Source organism: Fukomys damarensis, unplaced genomic scaffold (genome assembly GCF_012274545.1).
Source record: "Fukomys damarensis isolate Sample0158 unplaced genomic scaffold, DMR_v1.0_HiC HiC_scaffold_39, whole genome shotgun sequence".
Classification (NCBI taxonomy): Eukaryota; Metazoa; Chordata; class Mammalia; order Rodentia; family Bathyergidae; genus Fukomys; species Fukomys damarensis.
This window is the reverse complement of record NW_022900951.1, coordinates 82,826,297-82,845,982: the sequence shown is the minus strand read 5'-3', so window position 1 is coordinate 82,845,982 and position 19,686 is coordinate 82,826,297. Positions and strand designations below refer to the sequence as shown.

Sequence of the window (19,686 nt, the reverse complement as noted above, 5' to 3'; positions counted from 1 at the left end):
GTCCCCACCCTCCCTTCACCCTCCCCTCCTCTCCAAACACTTTGATTCCATTTTTACATTTTCTCATATTTTTTCCTTTTCCCTTGTTCCCCCTTCCCTATCCTTCTCACTTTCCCTACACCTTTGGTCCTTTTCTTCCTATTTGTTAAATGTCCCATTAGGATCTTGAGTACTATTTTAGTTTTTCACACCAGAGATACTATTCGGTATTTGCATATGTGTGCCTTATTTATTTCACTAAGAAGTATATCCTCAATATGTACATATTTAACTATGAATGAATCTACTTTCTCATTCTTTATGGCTGAGTAGTATTTCGTTTTGTAGAAAAACCACATCTTCTTTATCCAGTTTCCAATTGATGGGCAGTTGGGCTGTTACCAAGTTTTAGCTATTACAAACTGTGCGGCTGTGAACATGGGTATATATATATATATATATATCACTGTGGTATGATTCTTTCACTTCTTTTGGTCTGCTGTTTTCATTTTGGTTTAATTTTTTTCTTTTGGAATCCTTTAGTAGTTAATTTATGGAGATGCTAGAAGTAATATCTCTTTTATTCTTTGTATATCTGAAAATGTCTTTATTTCACCCTCACTCTTGCTTGACTATTTAGACAAAATTTTAGGTTGGAAATTAGTTTTCCATTCTTTCAACACTTCGAAGACATTATTTTACTGTTTAAGAAATCTAATATTGCTGATTAGAAATCTTTTAGTTTAATTATATTCTTTGTAGTCAATCTGATTTTTATGTCTTGCAGTTTTTAAGATGTTTTATTACCATTAATGCTCTGCAAATCCACTGGATGTCTATATATAGATTTATCTTCATTCTGCCTAGCATTCACTGTGATACCCTTCTTCAATGTAATGATTCATACACAGCCTTAATTTTGAAGAAATATCTCTTCAGTGTTTCTTCCTGACTCGCTTTGTTCTATTCTTCTAGAATATATTGCTCTTTCTCTCTCTCTCTCTCTCTCTCTCTCTCTCTCTCTCTCTCTCTGCCTCTCTGTCTCTATTTCCAAGACTTATATATCTATATCTATATCTATATCTATATATATATCTCCATAATATATGTCAATTTAACTTTTACCTTTCCATACTCTTTATCACTCTTTGGTATGATTTTCTCTATATCTTCAAATACACTAATTCTTTCTTCATCTTTATTTGTTAACTCTTCACCTCATCCTCTATGCATAAGTGGGTGCATATCTTTATGTCAGTTCTTTTTTCATATTGATGTGTTTGTGACTTACAGTTTTTATTCATTCTTTCAGTTTTTAAGTTCTTATTTACTTAAATAACCTATTTATTATTTCTAGTTTCTGGGGTATAAATTCCTCCATGTTTTGTATGTGATCACATAACTTTAAAGCAGTTCACTTCCTTGGACAATTTATAATTTTTAAAAATATGAATTCATTTTCTGTAGATAGATACCTTTTTCCATTGGAGTTGCAAACACCCTAGGTTATAAGAAATCTCCCTTTGTTAACAGGTCGGGATCTTGATCTCCTTGATATTGGGCCAGAAATCAATTATTAATTTCTTAGCTCAGTGTCCTTCACTTTTGAATCATTTGAATCATGGCTCTACCACTATGCTGTAATTTATCTCAGGTGACTTTTTTCTCTTCATTGTCCAGGGGTTACAGCAAGATCTGGAAAATTCCTCACACTGATAGGTATAATTTCTCTGGCTTCCCATAACCTCCCAACTTTATATTAGTTCTTTTTCACATGTGAGAAGCCTGGATTCTCCTTCCTAAGTGGCCATTATTGCTTAGCCCATGATAATTAAGGCTTCTCTATTTGTGAAATGCCAATGAACAATTTTTGTTTTGGTTCCTGTTCACTACTAGATTTAAATTACTTTTACTTTTCTGGCACATGAAGACTTTTCATTCTTATTTTGAGGTTGGTATATTTGTATTATAATGTTCTACTTTTATTTTTCATGTTTTTTAGAGGAGACAGCCAGATTTTAGATCCTTTTGCAGTCTTTCAATCTGTTAGATTCATCAGAAGTCAACCTCTCATTGTATTACTGGTGTAGCAGTCTACTTTTGAATTTCCTTCTTTCTGTAGCCTAAGACTAAATCAATTCTACTCTTTTATTTCAGTTAACAAGTGAATGACAGAAAAACCGAGAGCTGAACAAAAGTTTTTTTCCTAAACATTATGGAATAGAAAGAAAAAAATCAGATTAATTTCAAACAACTGCTGTCTATGACAGAAAATGTATCCAAAAATTTCAGTGCAGTGCCTGGCACATGAATGTTAAATAAAGGGTTGGTATTATTATTATACAAATGTGGGAAACATAATATTATTTTATGTAGGTAAAACAGAAGAGATAATTTAGGATGGTAATATAAAATACTTATGAAGTTTAATCATCAAGCTGACAAACTTAATACTAGAAATTTAATTGCTTCCTTAGATATTTAGTAGAGAAACACAAAACATAGGAGGATTGTTTATCTCTTCAATTTTAAAAAATTAGAATCCAGGCATGATCCATTTTTCTGAGAGACTTTTTATTTAAATTTCAAGTTTTACTTAGTTGGGAAAAATAATTTTTTCCATGAGATTTTGGATATCTTTTAAAAAACTGAAGCCAACCAAAATGTTCATTAAAACTTTTGGACAAAGCATCCAGTATTATTCAGAGACTAGTCTATCTAGAAGATGACATGATAAAATATATTAGGAAACCTACACAAATCTAATAGTTAAGGTTAGAATGGATGGGTTTAATTTAATGAAAGAAAATTTTAGAATGGAATTGTTCAAAAATACCCCAACTTTGTATCATGTAACAACAACAAAAAAATCAAAACACTTGGAGAAGATTCAATGAGACATTAGATTTAACAAGAGAGTGTAAAATAAAATGACAATATAATCTCTGTCTAGAGGGAGAATAAAATAATAAAAAAGCTAATTGGAGGTCGAAGGCTAAAAAATCTAATACAGAGAGTTGATCTTTTATAAGATCTGATTTACAGCAAATTTTTCTAAGGACACACTACCAGAACTAAAATGTATTATGAAGTTACTTAAGAAGTGAACCCAAAGTTTAAATCAGTTAATTCAATGACAAAGAAAGGAAATAAAACTTATTTTTGAGACGTATCTGTACTTACTGTCAATTAAAAATTAACTTCCCAATTACTATTCTTTTGTAAACTAACAAGAATATATTAGCACCACAAAAATGCCAATAAAGTCACTATTTAAATAAAAGGTAATAATAATTCACATGTACAAAAATTGCCTTTGTTCTTTATTAACTGGTTACATTTTAAGTGTATAAGAGCACTTCCAAATGGACATGCTACTAGATAGGAACTAAGTTTTTCATTAACAACGAAAATGCTTTGTAGATTTTTTAGCTAACTAATTTATAACAAATATTCAAAATGTCGGCAAAAATTACTGGACAGTATTCAAATAGCCTACCATTTAATTTTTCTAGGAAGGTTTATGGCACTACACACTATCCCATGCCAAAATTGCCAGCTTAAAGATGGTTTTTGCTTTTAGAAGTTGCTATTTCTTGGAATGATACTCATAAGATTAGTCTAAACTGTGCATATTGGGCTATATGTTGAAATTACATTTTAAAAAATTCTGTATCTTTTGAAATATCAAGCTTTCTACAAAAGTATAGATTCTGTTTCTTTATTTCCACTGATGGGTAACTATTTCTTGACCTGAAATGTGTGGAGGAAAGGGGAAGAACCTAATTTGAAGCTAGGTATCATGCTTTCATAAGGAAAAATTTCCACCTCTTGAGCTTTTAGCAGTATCATTGTTATGAGGTATTTTCCTATTGCTGCATTTCCAAAATGAGGCACACATTGAAACACAAATGTCACATTGTAGAATGCCACATATTATCACTCAACTCATTTTATCAATACATTTTCTTTTATATCAGTGTTTTTAATTCTGCTAATCATTTGTTAATGAAACAAAAACAAGTATTTATTAAGGATGAAAATACCACTTAAGTATAAAGTTAATAAAACCATATTATATAGCATTAGCTTTAATTGTTTCATTTAATGATGATTAAAGTCTAATCATAGTTTTTTGAGGAAATTTCACACTGATTTCACAAGTTGAAATTCACTGATTGCACAAGTCTACACTTTCAGCAACAGTTGGAAGGGTTCCTCTTTCCCCACAGCCCCACCAGCATTTGTTATTGGTTGATTTCTTGATAGCAGCCATTCTTTCTGGAGTGAGTTGGAATCTCAGCATTGATTACATTTGCATCTCTCAAATAACCAGTGATGTGAAACATTTTTCATATGTTTATTTACTGCTTCTACTTCTTCATCTGAAAAATGTTTATTCATTTCAGATGCCCCTTTTTCATTGAGTCTTTAAATGTCGGAGGTCTGATTTAAAAGAAAATTCTTTATACGTTCTAGATAGCAGTCCTTTGTCTGAGGAAGAGCTGGTAAATTTTTTTCCCATATTGTGGGTTGTCTCTTCACTCTGTTGGTGGTTTCTCTTGCTGTGCAAAACTTTTAAAATAGGATGAGATACCAGTGAGTGATTCTTTGTGCTAGTTCACATGCAACTGTGGTTTTGGTTTTTCTTATGCCAATGTCTTCAAGAGTTACCTAACCTATCTTCCAACAGGTTTAGGATTTCTGTTTTAACATTTAGATATATGTTCCATTTTTATTATAGTGTAGTGTATGGTGAGAGATATGAGTCTAGTTTTAATCTTTGGCAAGTTGAAATCCAGTTTTTCCAGCACCATTTATTAAAGAGGCTATCTTTCCTCCAGTGAGGATGTTTGGCTTCTTTGTCAATCATGAGGTTGCTCAGGATGCCGGGAGTTGTTTCTGCATCTTCTAATCAGTTCCATTGAATCTCGGATCTGTTTCTTTGTCAGTACCATGCTGTTTTTATGACAGTAGCTTTGTAGTATAGTTTCAAGTTGGGGAGTGTGACACCCACTGCCTTGTCTTTTTTGCCTAGAATTGTTTTTGCTACTCTAGGTTTCTTCTGGTTCAAAATGAATTTGTTTGATGTTTTCTTTAGTAGCATGAAATATGCTGTTGGAATTCCAATCAGAATTGCATTGAATCTATGTAGCAGTTCTAGAAGTAAGGATATTTTTACTATATTCATTTTTCCTACCCAAGAACAAAGTATGTCTTCCCATTTTGTAATATCCACTTCAATCTCTTTTTTTCAGAGTGTGGTAGTTTTCAAAGTAGAGGTCTTTTACTTCCTTCATTAGATTGATTCTTAGGTATTTCATTTTTTAAAAAATAATTTTGTGAAGGAGTTGTTTCCCCAATTCCTTTCTCAATAAGTATGTTATTCATGTTCAGAAAGGCAAGTGATTTTTGAGTGTTGGCATTGTATCCAGCTACTCTAATGAATTTGGTTATTAAATATAGAAGTCTTTTGGTGAAGTTTTTGGGGTCTTCTATATAGAGTATCATGTCATCTGCAAATAATGATAATTTAACTTCATTTTGTATCTTTATTCTTTTTATTTCTTTCTCTTGTCTAATTGCTGTGGCTCATGTTTCCAGAGCTATATTGAACAGAAGTGGTGACAGTGGACATCCTTGTCTTGTTCCTGATTTTAGCCTGAAAAGTTTCAGTTTTTCACCATTTAGTGTATTTGCTGTTGGTTTTTCATAGATGGCTTTTATCAGGTTGTGATAAAAATAATCTATTCCAATGTTCTGTGGGGTTTTTATCATGAATGGGTGTTGGACTTTGTAAGTGCTTTCACTGCATCTATTGAGATCATCATATGGTTTTAGTCCTTAACTCTGTTAATATAGTGGATTACATTTATTGATTTATATATGTTGAATCATCCTTGCACCCTTGGGATGAATCCCACTTGGTCAGGGTATATGATCTTGATGATCTTTTGTGTTCTGTTTGTCAGTATCTTATGGAGGATTTTTGCATACAGATTCATTAGGGATTGTCTGGTAGTTTTTATTTTTGGTCAGGTCTTTTTCTGTTTTTAGAATCAAAGTTATGGTCTGGTGATTTAGCTCAGTGGTTCTGGCCCCTGCCTTGCAAGATCAAGGACCCGAGTTTGATCCCCAGTACCCCCCCAAAAAAAATTCAAAGTAATGCTTGCTTCCATGAGTGAACTTGGGAGTACTGTTTTCCTTTTAATTTCGTCAAAGAGTTTGAGAACTAGTGACATTGGCTCGTCTTTACATTTCTTGTAGAATTCAGCAGTGAAGCCATCAGGACCTGGGCTTTTCTTTGATGGTAAGTTTTTAATTATAACTTCAATTTCACTGATTGATATTGGATTATTTAGAATTTTTATATCTTCTTGGTTCATATGTATCTAGGAATCTGTCCATTTCTTCTGTCTTTTCCATCTTACAGGTTCTCAAAGTAGGTATTGATGATACTGTGGATTTCTGCTGGATCTTGTAATTTAACCCCTTTCATTCCTAATTGCATGGTTTTGGGAGTTTTATTCCATTTCTTTTTATTAGGTTGGATAGGGGTTTGTCAATTTTATTTATTCTTTCAAAGAACCAACTCTTTTATTTGTTGTTGTGTTGTATCTTTCACTTAATCTCCATTGCATTGATTTCTACTCTGATCTTTATAATTTCCTCTCTTGTGAGAGTTTTGGATTTGTTTTGCTCTTTTTTTTCTAGAAGCCTGAGGTTCACCATTAGGTTATTTGAGCTCTGTTTTCCTAATATGGGCATTTACTGCTATGGATTTCCTTCATAAGACTGCTTTCATTGAGTCCCATATATTCCAGTATGCTTTATAGGCATTATCATTTAATTGTAGAAACTAATTTCTTCTCTTACCAATTGGTTGTTCAGGAGGGTCTCAGTCAATTTCCAAGAGTTTAAGTTCTTTCAGTTTCATTTGCTATTGATCTCCAATTTCATTGCACTATGGTCTGACAATATACTGTGGATAACTTCAATTTCTTTGCATTTACTAAAGCAAGTTCTATGAGGTAGCATGTGTTCTATTTTCAGAAATGACCCACATGCAGCTGAGAAGAGTATGTATTCTGATTTTGTGGGGTGGAACACTCTGTAGATACTAAATCCAGTTGTTCAAAAGTTTGATTCAGTTTTAGTATTTCATTGTTGATTTTTTTATCTGTTTGATCTGTCTCTTTCTGGCAGTGGGGTATTGAGGTTCCCCACTACTATTGTATTTGTGTTTATTTGATTTTTTATGCCCATTAATATTTGTTTTATATAGTTGGGTGCACTAGCATTTGTTGCATATATATTTATTATTGTCATCTCTTTCTATTGGGTTTCTCCCTTTACAAGGATGTAGTGAACTTCATTGTCTCTCTTAGTTTTAGTTTGAAATCCATATTGTCTACAAGTAGGATAGCTACCCCTGCCTTTGTCTGGGTTCCTGTTGCATGGAGTATTATTTTCCATCCTTTGACTTTTAGTTTATGAATTTCTTTTTTAATTAGGTCTGTTTCTTGTAAGCAGAATATTGTTGGGTCTTGTTTCTTGATATATTCTGCCAGTTTATTTTTTATTTTTTGCTGAACTGAGACCATGAACATTGATAGTCATAGCTGATATGTATTGACTTATCACTGTCATGCTACTTTCCTGTTGTTGGCTCTTTTAATTTTGCCTTTTCCCCCCTTTCTCTTTAATTTCCTGGCTTTCCTAATGACTTCCTTTTTAAGTGGTTCATGGAGTTGTAGTCCTCATTGTTTTTTTCTAGGATATTATTTAGAATTGTTTGAAGTGCTGCCTTGCTATTCATGAAGTTCCTTTGGTATTTCTTTGTTGTGAAAGCATCTCATTTCACCATCAATTTTGAATGACAGTTTTGCAGGATACATCATTCTGGGTTGGTGGTTATTTTGTCTTAGGGCTTGAAATACTTCACTCCAGACTCTCCTTGGCTTGGGGTTTGTGTTGAAACATCTTCTATGATTCTAATGAGCTTTCCTTTTATGTGGTATCTTTCTTTTCTTGAACTGCTTTTAATATCTTGTTCATCTGTTGAATTTCTCGAATCTTGATTATTATATGCCTAGGTATAGATTTTTTTTTGCACGTGTTGCCATGGGTAGTTGGAATTCTATATGCCTCACTTATCTGGATGTCAAATTCTTTCCCCCTGTTTGGAAAGTTTTCATTACTTCTGTGAAAAGGTGTATGTCATTTGTGCTATAGTCTGCTTTTTCATTGACTCTAGTCAGACTTATGTTATTCTTCTTTGCATCATCTAGCAGCTGTTGCATTGATTTTTTTGTGTTTCCTCATTACTTTTAAGAAATTTCTCTTTTTGTGATCATTTACCACAATTCTGTCTTCTATATCTGATATTCTGTCCTCACTTTGGCTCATTCTGCTGCATATACTCTCAATTGAGTTTTTAATATCCTGTATATATGTTTGAATCTGTTTCATGGATTTCATTTCTTTCCTATGCTTGGTGTTCATGGTTTCCAACATGTTCGTGAGCTCCTCTATTTTCTTATCTGTATCTGTTCTAGAGTCACTAAGCATGTCTTTCATTCTGGTCATTATCTCTGTAGTTATTTGGGAAATTATTGTTGATTTGTTTTTTTCTAGAGCCTCATTTATCTGTTCTGTTACTTTTCTTCTTACCTGTTTAGGAACTGCAGGTGGTTGACTTTCAGATTGTTCTACTTTATTGCCCCATGGATTTGCCTTTGGTGAGCTGGACATCTGGGTTTGCATCTTATTTAGGTGTCTTTTAATTTTAATTTTTTTGTTGGTATTTTTGATTTGATTTCTGGGTTGATACTGTATATTGATTATTGTGTATATCTTTATTGTTAGTATTTATAACCCTTAGGGAATGACTACTTCTCAGAGGTGTCTTCGAGGTATAAGTGGTCCTGGGTTTTGAGTCTATAAGGATCTTTAGGCAATCTCGGTTTACTTTTATACCAGAAAGGACAGCTGACAAGAACAATCATGTCACTTTGGCCAAAGTAATATAAGCAGCATCAACAATAGCATCAAACTCAGATTAGAATATGAGAAATTGTGGTAACTATTAATCTGTCATCTTTAACTGCATGAATTAGACTTGTAGTTATATATCAAAATTAAGGACCAAACAGAAATGTTTGCAGTAAACAAGCCCTCCAGTATAGCGAATTTACCCTCTGGGATGAAGACTTAGAAGGAGTTGGGAGCAGGGAGACAGAGAAATAGAAGGACAGGAAAAGGTTAAAAGTAGGGCTAAAGGACACAGGAAGATCATGTATACTTGGGAAAACTGGTGAAGACAGGAGGGAAAGAGATAAGGAAGGAACAAAAACTAACAGCAACATGAAAACTAGAAACTGTATTCATGCTCTTATAGAAATCAGAACAATAAAAAAAAAAACAGAAAACAGGAGCAAGAATTGAGAGAAATGAAGAAGAAATAAGAAAAGGAAAGACAAAGAAAAAGTTCCCTTTAAGGTGTGTCTCTACTGTTGTCAGTAGACAATGTAGGCAGTAGTGTGAAGATCTGACTTTCTTAAAATTAGCAAGCCAGCCATAGTTCATGAGATTCAGGCTGGTTTCTGGCTTTGAGGCTGGAATTGAGGTTCCTGACTTCTGTAGGTTTGAACTCTGCACTGTTCTGCTGCAGGTTTGAGCCATCCCTCCCCCACAGCAAGTGTGGGTTCTGGTAGAAGGTGCTGATTCAAACCACTCACCAATTCCTATAGTCTGCTGTATCTTTATTACCCTGACTTGGCTTTCTTGGTGAACTACAGTTTTCAAGAACATGCTTTGGAGAAGTCCTCTCTCTGCTGCTCACCATTACATCATCTCCCTGAGCTCCAAATGATGGTTTTTCTGCTCTTTTCTCATTATCTGGATTTGGCCATTGTGCTCGTGCGCAGTCCCACTGGTGATGGCATAAATGGGGGTGGTCCCTGCAGTGCCAGCACACATGCAGGCAGTCCCTCCTTATAGTTATTTCATCTGAAATAAATGAGAATAGAGTTTTTGAAATCCTAACATCACCATTATAGGATCTTTACTTTTTTTTTGTACCAGGGATTGAACTCAGGACCTTGCACTTGTGAGGAAGGTGGTGGAACCACTGAGCTAAATCCCTGGCCCTAGGATCTTTTCTTTTTTAAAAAATGGTTTAAAAGATTCTCTGGAAAATATAATCATTCATTTGGATGACTTAAATGTCTTCAAGGTGAAAGGTTAAATGACAGAAATGGTGCAATACAATTTCTATGGGTATCAATTGACAAAATTGGGAAAAGAGACAAAATAAAAAGAAGAATGGAAGGATAACAGGGTATGGGGCAATGAGGGCTAATAGAAAATATAAAAACGAATATGGTGGGACCATATTGTAAAAATTATGCCAAGGACTATAAATTGTACTGTAATTTTGTCCTTATAAACAATTTATTGACTTTAGACAAAAGCCATATATAGATTCTATGGTATGCCATTTCCTCATTCTATATAACAATAATTAATATTATTATAGTCTTACAAAGTATCTTTTTAAATTAAGTTTATTGTTACATTTTTGGTATACAATACAGTTACATTCATCATTAGGATCTTGTACTTTTTTTTTTTTTTTGGTACCTGGGATTGAGCTCGGGCCCTTGCACTTGTGAGGTACACAGCAGAACCACTGAGACAAATCCCCAGCCCAGGATCTTGTACCTTTACATGAGGTATCTTCATTCTTAATTTTTCCCTATTTCTCTGCCCTACCTTCACTACTTCCACCCTTCCCTATTTACAAATTCTTTGCTTCCATTTTTTCTTTTTCTCATAGTTTTTATTTTCCCTTGTTTCCTTTCCCCTACCCCTCCCGATTCCCATACTCCTTTATACCTTATCTTCCTATTTCACATTATCAATTATATATTTTGATTTTTAGTTTTTCACAGTAGAGCAACAATTATGCAAAGATATTAATACACATATAGGTATAAACCCTATTTTTTCTTTTTTGAACCTAAGATTCCTCATCTATTCAATGGGGATAAATATTCTGTTTTCCCTTTGGGAAGCTAAGGACTAAATGAGGTGATGTAAGTGATCTTGGTTTGTATAGTCAAATAGTCTTTACAGTAAATTGAAGGAAGATACTTCACAGAAGACAAGAAACATATAAAGTTTTCTTTTTGTAAAATTGATAATATAGGCAAATTAGATATAATTTATGATAATAAAAATGTTAAATAAAGACTTTTGTGATCAATAAGTCAAAATAGCAAATGCTGGCCAGGCATAAATCATTATTTAAAAGCTATTGTTATGGTGTTTTTCGCTTTTACTCAGATGAGATGCTGGAAATAATTTTTAAGGTGTCATGTAACCTTGGTATGGTTAACTTTAGTAAATATATTGAATAGAATGAAGTATAGAGGTTTTAACTTTCCATTATTATATCTTACTGGGTTTTGACTACAGTTTGAAATATAATAGAGGGTATTTGATATCCCTTAAGTTGACTAGCTATCATTTGAATTAAAATGTTGGTTATTATAAAGTCCTAAGTAGTCGTGTTTACTGCTATTGTAAAAGCATGTAATCTGCACATTGGAATTAACAGGTCATGACTTAAAATGCAATAGTTCATATGTTTTAGAAGAAAGAAAAGATCAGCAAAATAGATACAGTGAACATTGAGAAGAAGAAGAAAGTGGGTTTCCTAGAACTGAAAAACAGAATAACTGAATTTAAGAGCTATGGTATAGCAAAGGATATATTTAAAACTTGTTCATCATTCCAGGTATAAAGTCTTAAATATCCTTGGAAATTTCTGAGTGGAAGAATTGCCTTTATTATGATAATGGGGCTACTGTGGTAGCTTCTAGATAGTTTCAGGATAGGGCTTCTTACCAAAGAGAACAAACAAACCACAGAACTAACTTGACTTCCAGGGAGGGAAGAAGAACTGAATATTTACTTCAGTCATATGGTCAATGACTCAGTGGAACCATATTTACATAATGAAATACAAACAAAATGAAATAGAAATATCTCTATGGTAGGTGAACTTATTGATGTGCCAGTAGAATAACATGCCACTATCCTATGAAGTGCACAGAAGCTCTGCATTCCTTCACATCCCTTGCTCTATGTTTTTCTTCATTTGGCTCTTCCTGATCTATTCTTAATAATAAAAACAATGTAAGTTTAGTGCTTTCCTGAGCTCCATGCATTATTGTAGCACATTAAAAAATCTGAGGAGGTCAGAGGAACTTCTGAACTTGTATCCACTTGATTAGAAACACAGTTGGCTTGAGGACCCCCTGAAGTGTGACTTCCCATACCTGAAGTAAGAAAAGTTTTGTGGAGGACTGAGCCATTAATCTTGTGCAGTTTGGTGTTAACTTTAAGTAGTTAGTGTCAGAATTGATTGCTATGTACTTGATTTAAATGGAAATAGAACAAGGACTCAATGAAGTCAACTGATAGCTTTAATATCAGATTTACCATTATAAAAGAGTAAATGAAGAGATAAAGTAAAAGAAAAAAAATCCAAACTGAAGCACATAATCAAATAATATATGTATACACACACACACACACATGCACACACATATATGAAGAAAGTGTATTTGCTTATGAAACATCTATGTAGTGCTATTGAAATAAATTACATGTATAAAAATTGCCATTAATACCCCTCAAAATACTTTCCCTTGCTTCAAATACACTTTATCTATCATTCTTGCCACTTTCTGAAAAAGTTTTGAAAGTCCTCTTTCATAGGTGCCTTTATGAGTTGTAGTAAAAATAGGGTGAATGCTGCTGCTGAGTGCCAGCAAACAGAAAGAAGGGCTTATAAAAACATTATGTTGCATGTTCGTGCCACCTAGTTACTAGATCTGGTACTGTTTGACTTCTGGTTCATCCTCAAAGTCAATGATCATGAAATGTAAACATTTCAAATTGATTCAGGGCATCAAGGCAACCACAACAACACAACTAAAGACACTCAAGAAAGAGGGCTTTCCAGGGATGCTTCAGAAAGTAGCAAGAACGATGGAATAAGTATTATGAAGTGAGGGGTAATATTTTGGGAAGGATTAATGGCAATGTGTCTTTAATTGTAATAATTTAAAAAATTAAATATTGACCACACTTTTTGACTACACCTGTATGCAATTAGAATCACAGAAAGAGCGGAAATAATAGAGTCAAAGAATAATCACATTGTAAACAAATGAAGAATATCAAGAATTGAAAATGGAATATCATTATAGATTTTACAAAAAGAAAACCAATAAAAAGATGCTATGAGCAGTTCCATACCAGTAATTACTACAATTTAAATGTGAACATCAAATTCTTTTTGAAAATAATAATGGCAGGGCTGGGGATTTAGCTCAGTGGTTCTGGCAACTGCCTTGCAAGCACAAGGACCTGAGTTCGATTGCCAGTACAAAATAATAATAATAATAATAATAATAATAATAATAATAATAATAATAATAATAATAATGGCAAAGGAAAAATAGAAATGTGAATATTCTAAAATCTACTAGAGAAATCAAAACCCTTGTTTAATAACTTTCCCAAAAGTAAACCCCAGACTTTGATGGCTTTACTAGAAACTCTGTCCAAAATATTTAAGGAAGAAATAACACCACTCTTACACATTATCTCTCAGAGAATAAAAGAAGGAATATTTCATCATTTTTTAAACAAGGCCACCATAAGTTTGATTTATAAGTCTGAGAAATACTTTATAAGAGATAGAAATTTACAGATAAATACTCATGGACATGGATGAAAACATATTGCAAAATATTTCAAAATCAAACCCATGGATATATAACAGATGCAATAAAATATAAGCAATTAAAAGTAATTATATAAATGTGTTGATGATTTAGCATCGAAAAATTAACCAATTTAATTAACTATGTGAAAAGAACACAAGGTAAAAATTTATAGAGCAATAGACTCAGTATGGGGATGTGGTAAAATTCATCTTGGGTTTATGAGAAAACTTTGTCAAACTAGAATTAGAAAAAAATTTACTTGAACTAATAAAAATGATTCACCAAATTTCTAAATATTAAAAATCTTCAGAAATTTTCTCCTGAGATCAGAAATAAGACAAAGATGCTCTGTATCACCAATTTCTGTTTAACATTACACTAGAGCTCCTAATCAGTGCAATAACACAAGAAAAATAATAAATGACAAAATTACTGGAAAGGAAGAAATAAACTACCATTATTTGTAGATTATATGAAAATTTAAAAATCAGAGAAAATCCAAAATAACCCTACAGACTTTTAGAATTAATAAGTGAATTTATCAAGGTGGCTAGATATAAGTTGCTTAATATAGAAACCTTGAAAAAATTCACTTATTTTTAACTAAAACCTACTGAAGACTTGAGCAGAGATAGCATGAAAAAATCTTAAAATCAAGAATGTTTCTTCACTCTGATATCTCTCTGATTTCTTGGCTTTTTAGTCATTAAAAAAAAAACTACTAATCTTTAAAAAATTTATAATGGATGTGTTTTATGCAGTGAAGACCTATCCTTAAACAAGTGGTAAATCAAGCTATATTTCAAGTTAAAATAAAATGCTAAATGAAGTAAAATATGTTTATTTTAAAATGATTCCTCATTTTAAACTCATTATTAATTACTCCCCACTGAAAATGGAAGAAGGTTTATATTGAGATAAATTGTGATCCCCCGATTCATATGTTGAATTCTTATCTTTTGGATATAGGGTTATTGTATATGTAATTAGTTAAGATGAGATCATATTGGAGTAGGGTTGTCCCCAATCCCACAGTACTGATGTCCCTATGAAGAGTGGACATTTGTATACAGATGTGCACCTAATGGAGAATTCCATGTGAAGACAGAGGCAGAGACTGGGTGATGCTTCTGTAAACCAAGAAACACCAAAGATTGCCAAAAAACCACCAACACAGTCTTCTTGCAGCCCTCAGTAGAAAATAACCCTACTAACACATTGGTTTGTGGCTTTTGGCTTACAGAGTTCTAAGATGATAAATTTCTATTGCTAAAGCCACCCAACTCTGTTGTTCAAACCACCCAATTTATTGTCCACCCAACTGCAACCCTAGCAAACTAATACATATTTTGGTACCAGGCAGTGGGATGCTGTTGTAACAAATATCTAAATCAAGACTTGTCATGTAGAGGTACAAGATCCCAACAATGAATGTAACTGTACTGTATCCCTAAAATGTACCAATAAACCCAATTAAAGCTGGAAAAAAACCCCAAATATCTAAATATATGGAAGTGGCTTTGAAATTGGATACTGAGTAGAAGCTGAAAAAATTGGAAGGAAAAGGCCTAAATTGCCTTGAAGAGACTGTTGTTAGAAATAAAAACTTTAAAGAAGAATTTCATAAAGGTACAGAATAAGAGAACCATAGAGATAGCTTCCATCATCTTAGACAATACAATATATCATCCTGAACAGATTACAGCTAGAAATACGAATGCAAAAGGTGTTTCTGGTGAAGTTGCAGACAGAAATAAGGAAAAGATCATTGGAAAAGTAGTCCTTCTCCAGTGGCAGAGAGTTTAGTCAAATTGCATTCAGTTTGGATGGAAAACTAACTTCTATATTATAAACCTTGATATTTAGCTGAGATTTCTAAGCAAAGTTTAGAAAGTGTGGCCTGGTTTCTCCTTATTTTTTATAGTACAACAGAAAAGGAGAGATCAATTACATGAAGACTTGTTAAGCAAAAAGGAAGCAGAATGTAAAGATACGGAAAACTATTGAGAAAAGGAAAGGTACCCCCTGAGGGTGGGGCCATCTTCTTGGCTCAAGAGGGCAGGGCCATATTCTTAATTCCAGAGCTTGGGACTACCTCCTTGGTTTCAAAGTGTAGTGCTGTCATGAAGGGCTAAGGGAGTGGGGCTACCTTGGTAGGCCTGAAAGAAACAGCATAGGCTGGAAGAAAATTCTGCAGCTTCAAAAATCCAATGGAATTTTCTTTGTTAGGTTTTGGGGTTGCTTTTAAAAAAGCCATGACCCATTACCTTTGTCCTTCTGATTTCTCTCAGAATGAGAATATATATACTATGACTGTCCTGATATTGTATTTTACACATTTTTTTCCATTTTCTCAGGTTTACAGTTGAAGAATCTTGCCTCAGGTGAATTATCCTGAGTCTCATCCATATGTGATTTAGATGATGTTATATCTAGATGTTCCCCCAAAGCCTCATGTGCTCATAAGTGGGGCTTTTGGGAGGTAATTGGCTCATGGATGCATGATAATCATCTGTGGATTAGTCTACTTATTAATTTATAGCCAACTATGATGTTTGAAAGTGGAGGTGTGTCTAAAGAGGTGGGTCACTAGGGGTGTGGCCTAGAAATTTATATCTCCCTCCCCCACTCCACCTTTGGTCTCTTTCTACTTTCTCTCTCCCCCACTCCACCTTTGATCTCTCTCTACTTTCTGTCTGTCATGCCCCTATTCCACAACTTCGAGTCAGTCAATCATGCAAGGACTAAGTCTACTGAAATGTGAGCCAAAATAAACCTCCCCTTTCTTTAATTTGCAGGTGTCTGGTATTGTATCCCAAAAATAAGAAAGTGACTGAGATAGATGATATTTAGCTATGATTATGGACTAGAGTTGGTACTGATATGAGTTAATAATTTTGAGGTTATTGTGATGGAATGATTGTATTTTGCTTGTGAAAAGGACATTAATTTTTTGGGAGGGACAGCAAGCAGAATGTTGAGAACTAAATTTTGTCTTTCCCAAATCTATATGATGAGGTCCTAACCCTCCCTACCACAGAATATGACTTTATTTGGAAACAAGGTCATTGCATATGTGATTGGTTAAAAGGAACTCATATTGGAATAGGGTGTGCTCCAATCCAATATGACTGATGTCCTTATGAAAAGGGGATGTTTGAACATATACATGTGCACAGGAAGAACCCCATGTAAACATGAAGACAGAGATTTATATGAAGCCAGGCGTGATGGAGCATGCCTGTTACCCTAGCACTTGGGGGGGGGGATGCTGAGACATGAGGAACACTGAGAATTTGAGGCCAGCCTAGGCTACACAGTGAGTTCAAGGCCAGCCTATATTATATAGAGATCCTGGTTTAAAAAAAAGAAAGAGGGGCTGAGGATTTAGCTCAATGGTTCTGCCACCTCCCTCGCAAGTGCAAGGTCCTGAGTTCAATCCCTAGTACCAAAAAACAACAACAAAAAAGAGTTTGTTATGATAGTTCTACATGGTAAGAAATGTCAAAGATTACCAGAAAACTAGTAGAATCTAGGGGGTAAAATATGAAACAGATTCTTCCTTATAGCCCTTGGAAGAAAGCAACCCTGTCAACATCTTGATCTTGGTCTCCAGCCTCTAGAACTATGAGACAATGAATTTCTGTGTTTGGGCTCCTTAGTTGCAGTACTTTGTATTGCAACTCTAGAAAACTAATACAGCTGCTATAATAATAGTTTATTTTACAGTGATGAGATAAACTGAAGGAAAAATTTTGCTTGCATATACTTACTTAATGAAAGTGAGAACTTGCAGGTCTGTCGTCTTGATGCAACTCTCTCTTCTCTATGACCTTTTCTTCTAGCTGCTTGAAATGTGGAGGGTTGATTAAAAACCAACAATTTAGAGAAATAATTTAAAAACTAATTCACAAAAATAATATCTCATAAAGTATAATATAATTTTAATTTACCCATTTTTTCATAATCTTGAGTTGGGCAAAGCTTTGAAATCATGGCAGTGCTTTTATAAAGTGGATTAAATATCATCCATCTGATATAATTTAAAGAAAAACATGTCTTATAGGAGTAGAACTTGAAAGTTTTAGATTAAATGCCTATTTACATATAAATAGTAATAATCCTAGACATAGTTTTTAAAAAGATAAACTCACAGGAAAAATGAACCTGTCTTGATTGTCCCAGAATTGGTTTCTCCTAGACCATTTATCTTACCTTTGTCTATCTTTTATTAAACTTGAGTAAGACTACCATGACAGATACACAGGTAAAAGTTTTCCACAGAAACTTTCCATTAGTTTTGGCCTGGAAAAAAGTTAGGAAAACAATTTAGTCATAAGTACCTCCTAGAAGTTTAATCCATTCATGATGGCTTTAATTATGAAGAAAGCAAAAACTAATATTGAAGGCTTTTGGAAATGTCAGAGGGTATGACCATTAGTCCTCCCTGCCACAAAAATCTGTGACAGAAAAAGGAAACAAACAAATAAGTAAAAATTTCTCTCTTAGGCTTACATCACTAGGAATCATAACTAAGAGTCAATACATAATGTATCAATTGCAATTATTATCACAGTATTTTTTGAGATATACTATTAGTTCTCTGGCACCATACTTGAAGTGTTTCTGATGCTGAGGCACTTTCAGTTGCACAGCTATGGGGAATATATTCCTTAACAGTAATTATTCCCTGAACTATAATGTGCTTTTGTTCCGTATACTGCAAGTCTTCAGTCTTTTTCTTCACTTCACTTATAGCTGTCAAGAGCAACTCACTGCAAAAGAGTAATTCTAAGGAAATTGTAAGTTTTAGAGAATCAAAATGATAAACATAAGAATTAGATTGCATTGTAATTTCACAACATGAGATTATAAGCTTGCTACATGAGCTTAACTTTCTGAGATTTTAAGTTTATATTTGGCATCATCATGTAATTTTTATAAAATAAGCAACATATATCTACTTTCTGTCTGAAGTGTTCATTTGTAACAGAAATTCTGCATATTGAATATAATTTATATACCATATTTCAACTCATAAGGTATTTTCTGACCACTGCATGGAAAAATATTTAAATTATTTCTTTTTTCTCATTGTTATTGGCACATTTTAGGTATACAATATAGTTATATCCATCATTGGGATCTTGTATCTTTATATGACATATCTTGGTTCTTATTTTTTCCCCATTCCCCTGCCCTTGCTTCACACCCTCCACCCTTCCCTATTTAGAGAGACTTTGTTTCCATTTTTCCCTATTCTCGTAGTTTTTCTTTTCCCTTCTTATTTTTCCCATACCCCTACAACTGTACCTACACCTTTAGATCTTATCTTCCTCATACACAATATCAATTATACATGTTGATCCTCATTTACACTTTTACTTTTTCATACCAGAGAAGCTATTCAATGTGTCCTATTCATTTCACTTAAGATTATGTCCTGAATGTGCATCCACTTAGCTATAGGTGTCTCTAGTTTCTCATTCCTTATGGCTGAGTAGTACTTCATTTTTTAAAAATACCACATCTTTATCTAGTCACCAGTTGATGGGCAATTGGGCTATTTTACCTATTACCAACTGTGCCTATATAAAAATGGTTGAGCATGTATTACTATGGTATGATAATTTTAATTCTTTTGGGAAGATACCCAGCAGGGGAATAGCTGGATCAAATGGAACTTCTAATCCTAGTGTTTTGAGGTATCTCCATATTGATTTCCACAGTGGTTGCACTAATCTGCACTCTCACCAATAATGAAGAAGGGTTTCTTTTTGCCTACAACCCTGCCAGCATTTGCTACTGTTTGATTTCTTGATAGCAGCCATTCTTTCTGGGGTGAGGTGGAATATTAGTGTTATTTTCATTTGCATCTCTCAAATGACCAGTTATGGTGAAC

At 33.6% G+C, this 19,686-nt stretch overlaps 1 protein-coding gene across 1 annotated transcript in view; it reads right to left on the bottom strand.

Annotated features, from left to right (window-relative positions):
* Positions 1 to 19,686, bottom strand: part of Radx (RPA1 related single stranded DNA binding protein, X-linked) — a 69,974-nt gene that overhangs the window by 36,961 nt on the left and 13,327 nt on the right. Inside the window, 3 exon segments of the mRNA XM_019206060.2 lie at positions 9,177 to 9,292; positions 17,558 to 17,655; positions 18,395 to 18,575. Of these exon segments, the coding sequence (XP_019061605.2) occupies positions 9,177 to 9,292; positions 17,558 to 17,655; positions 18,395 to 18,575 (395 nt within the window).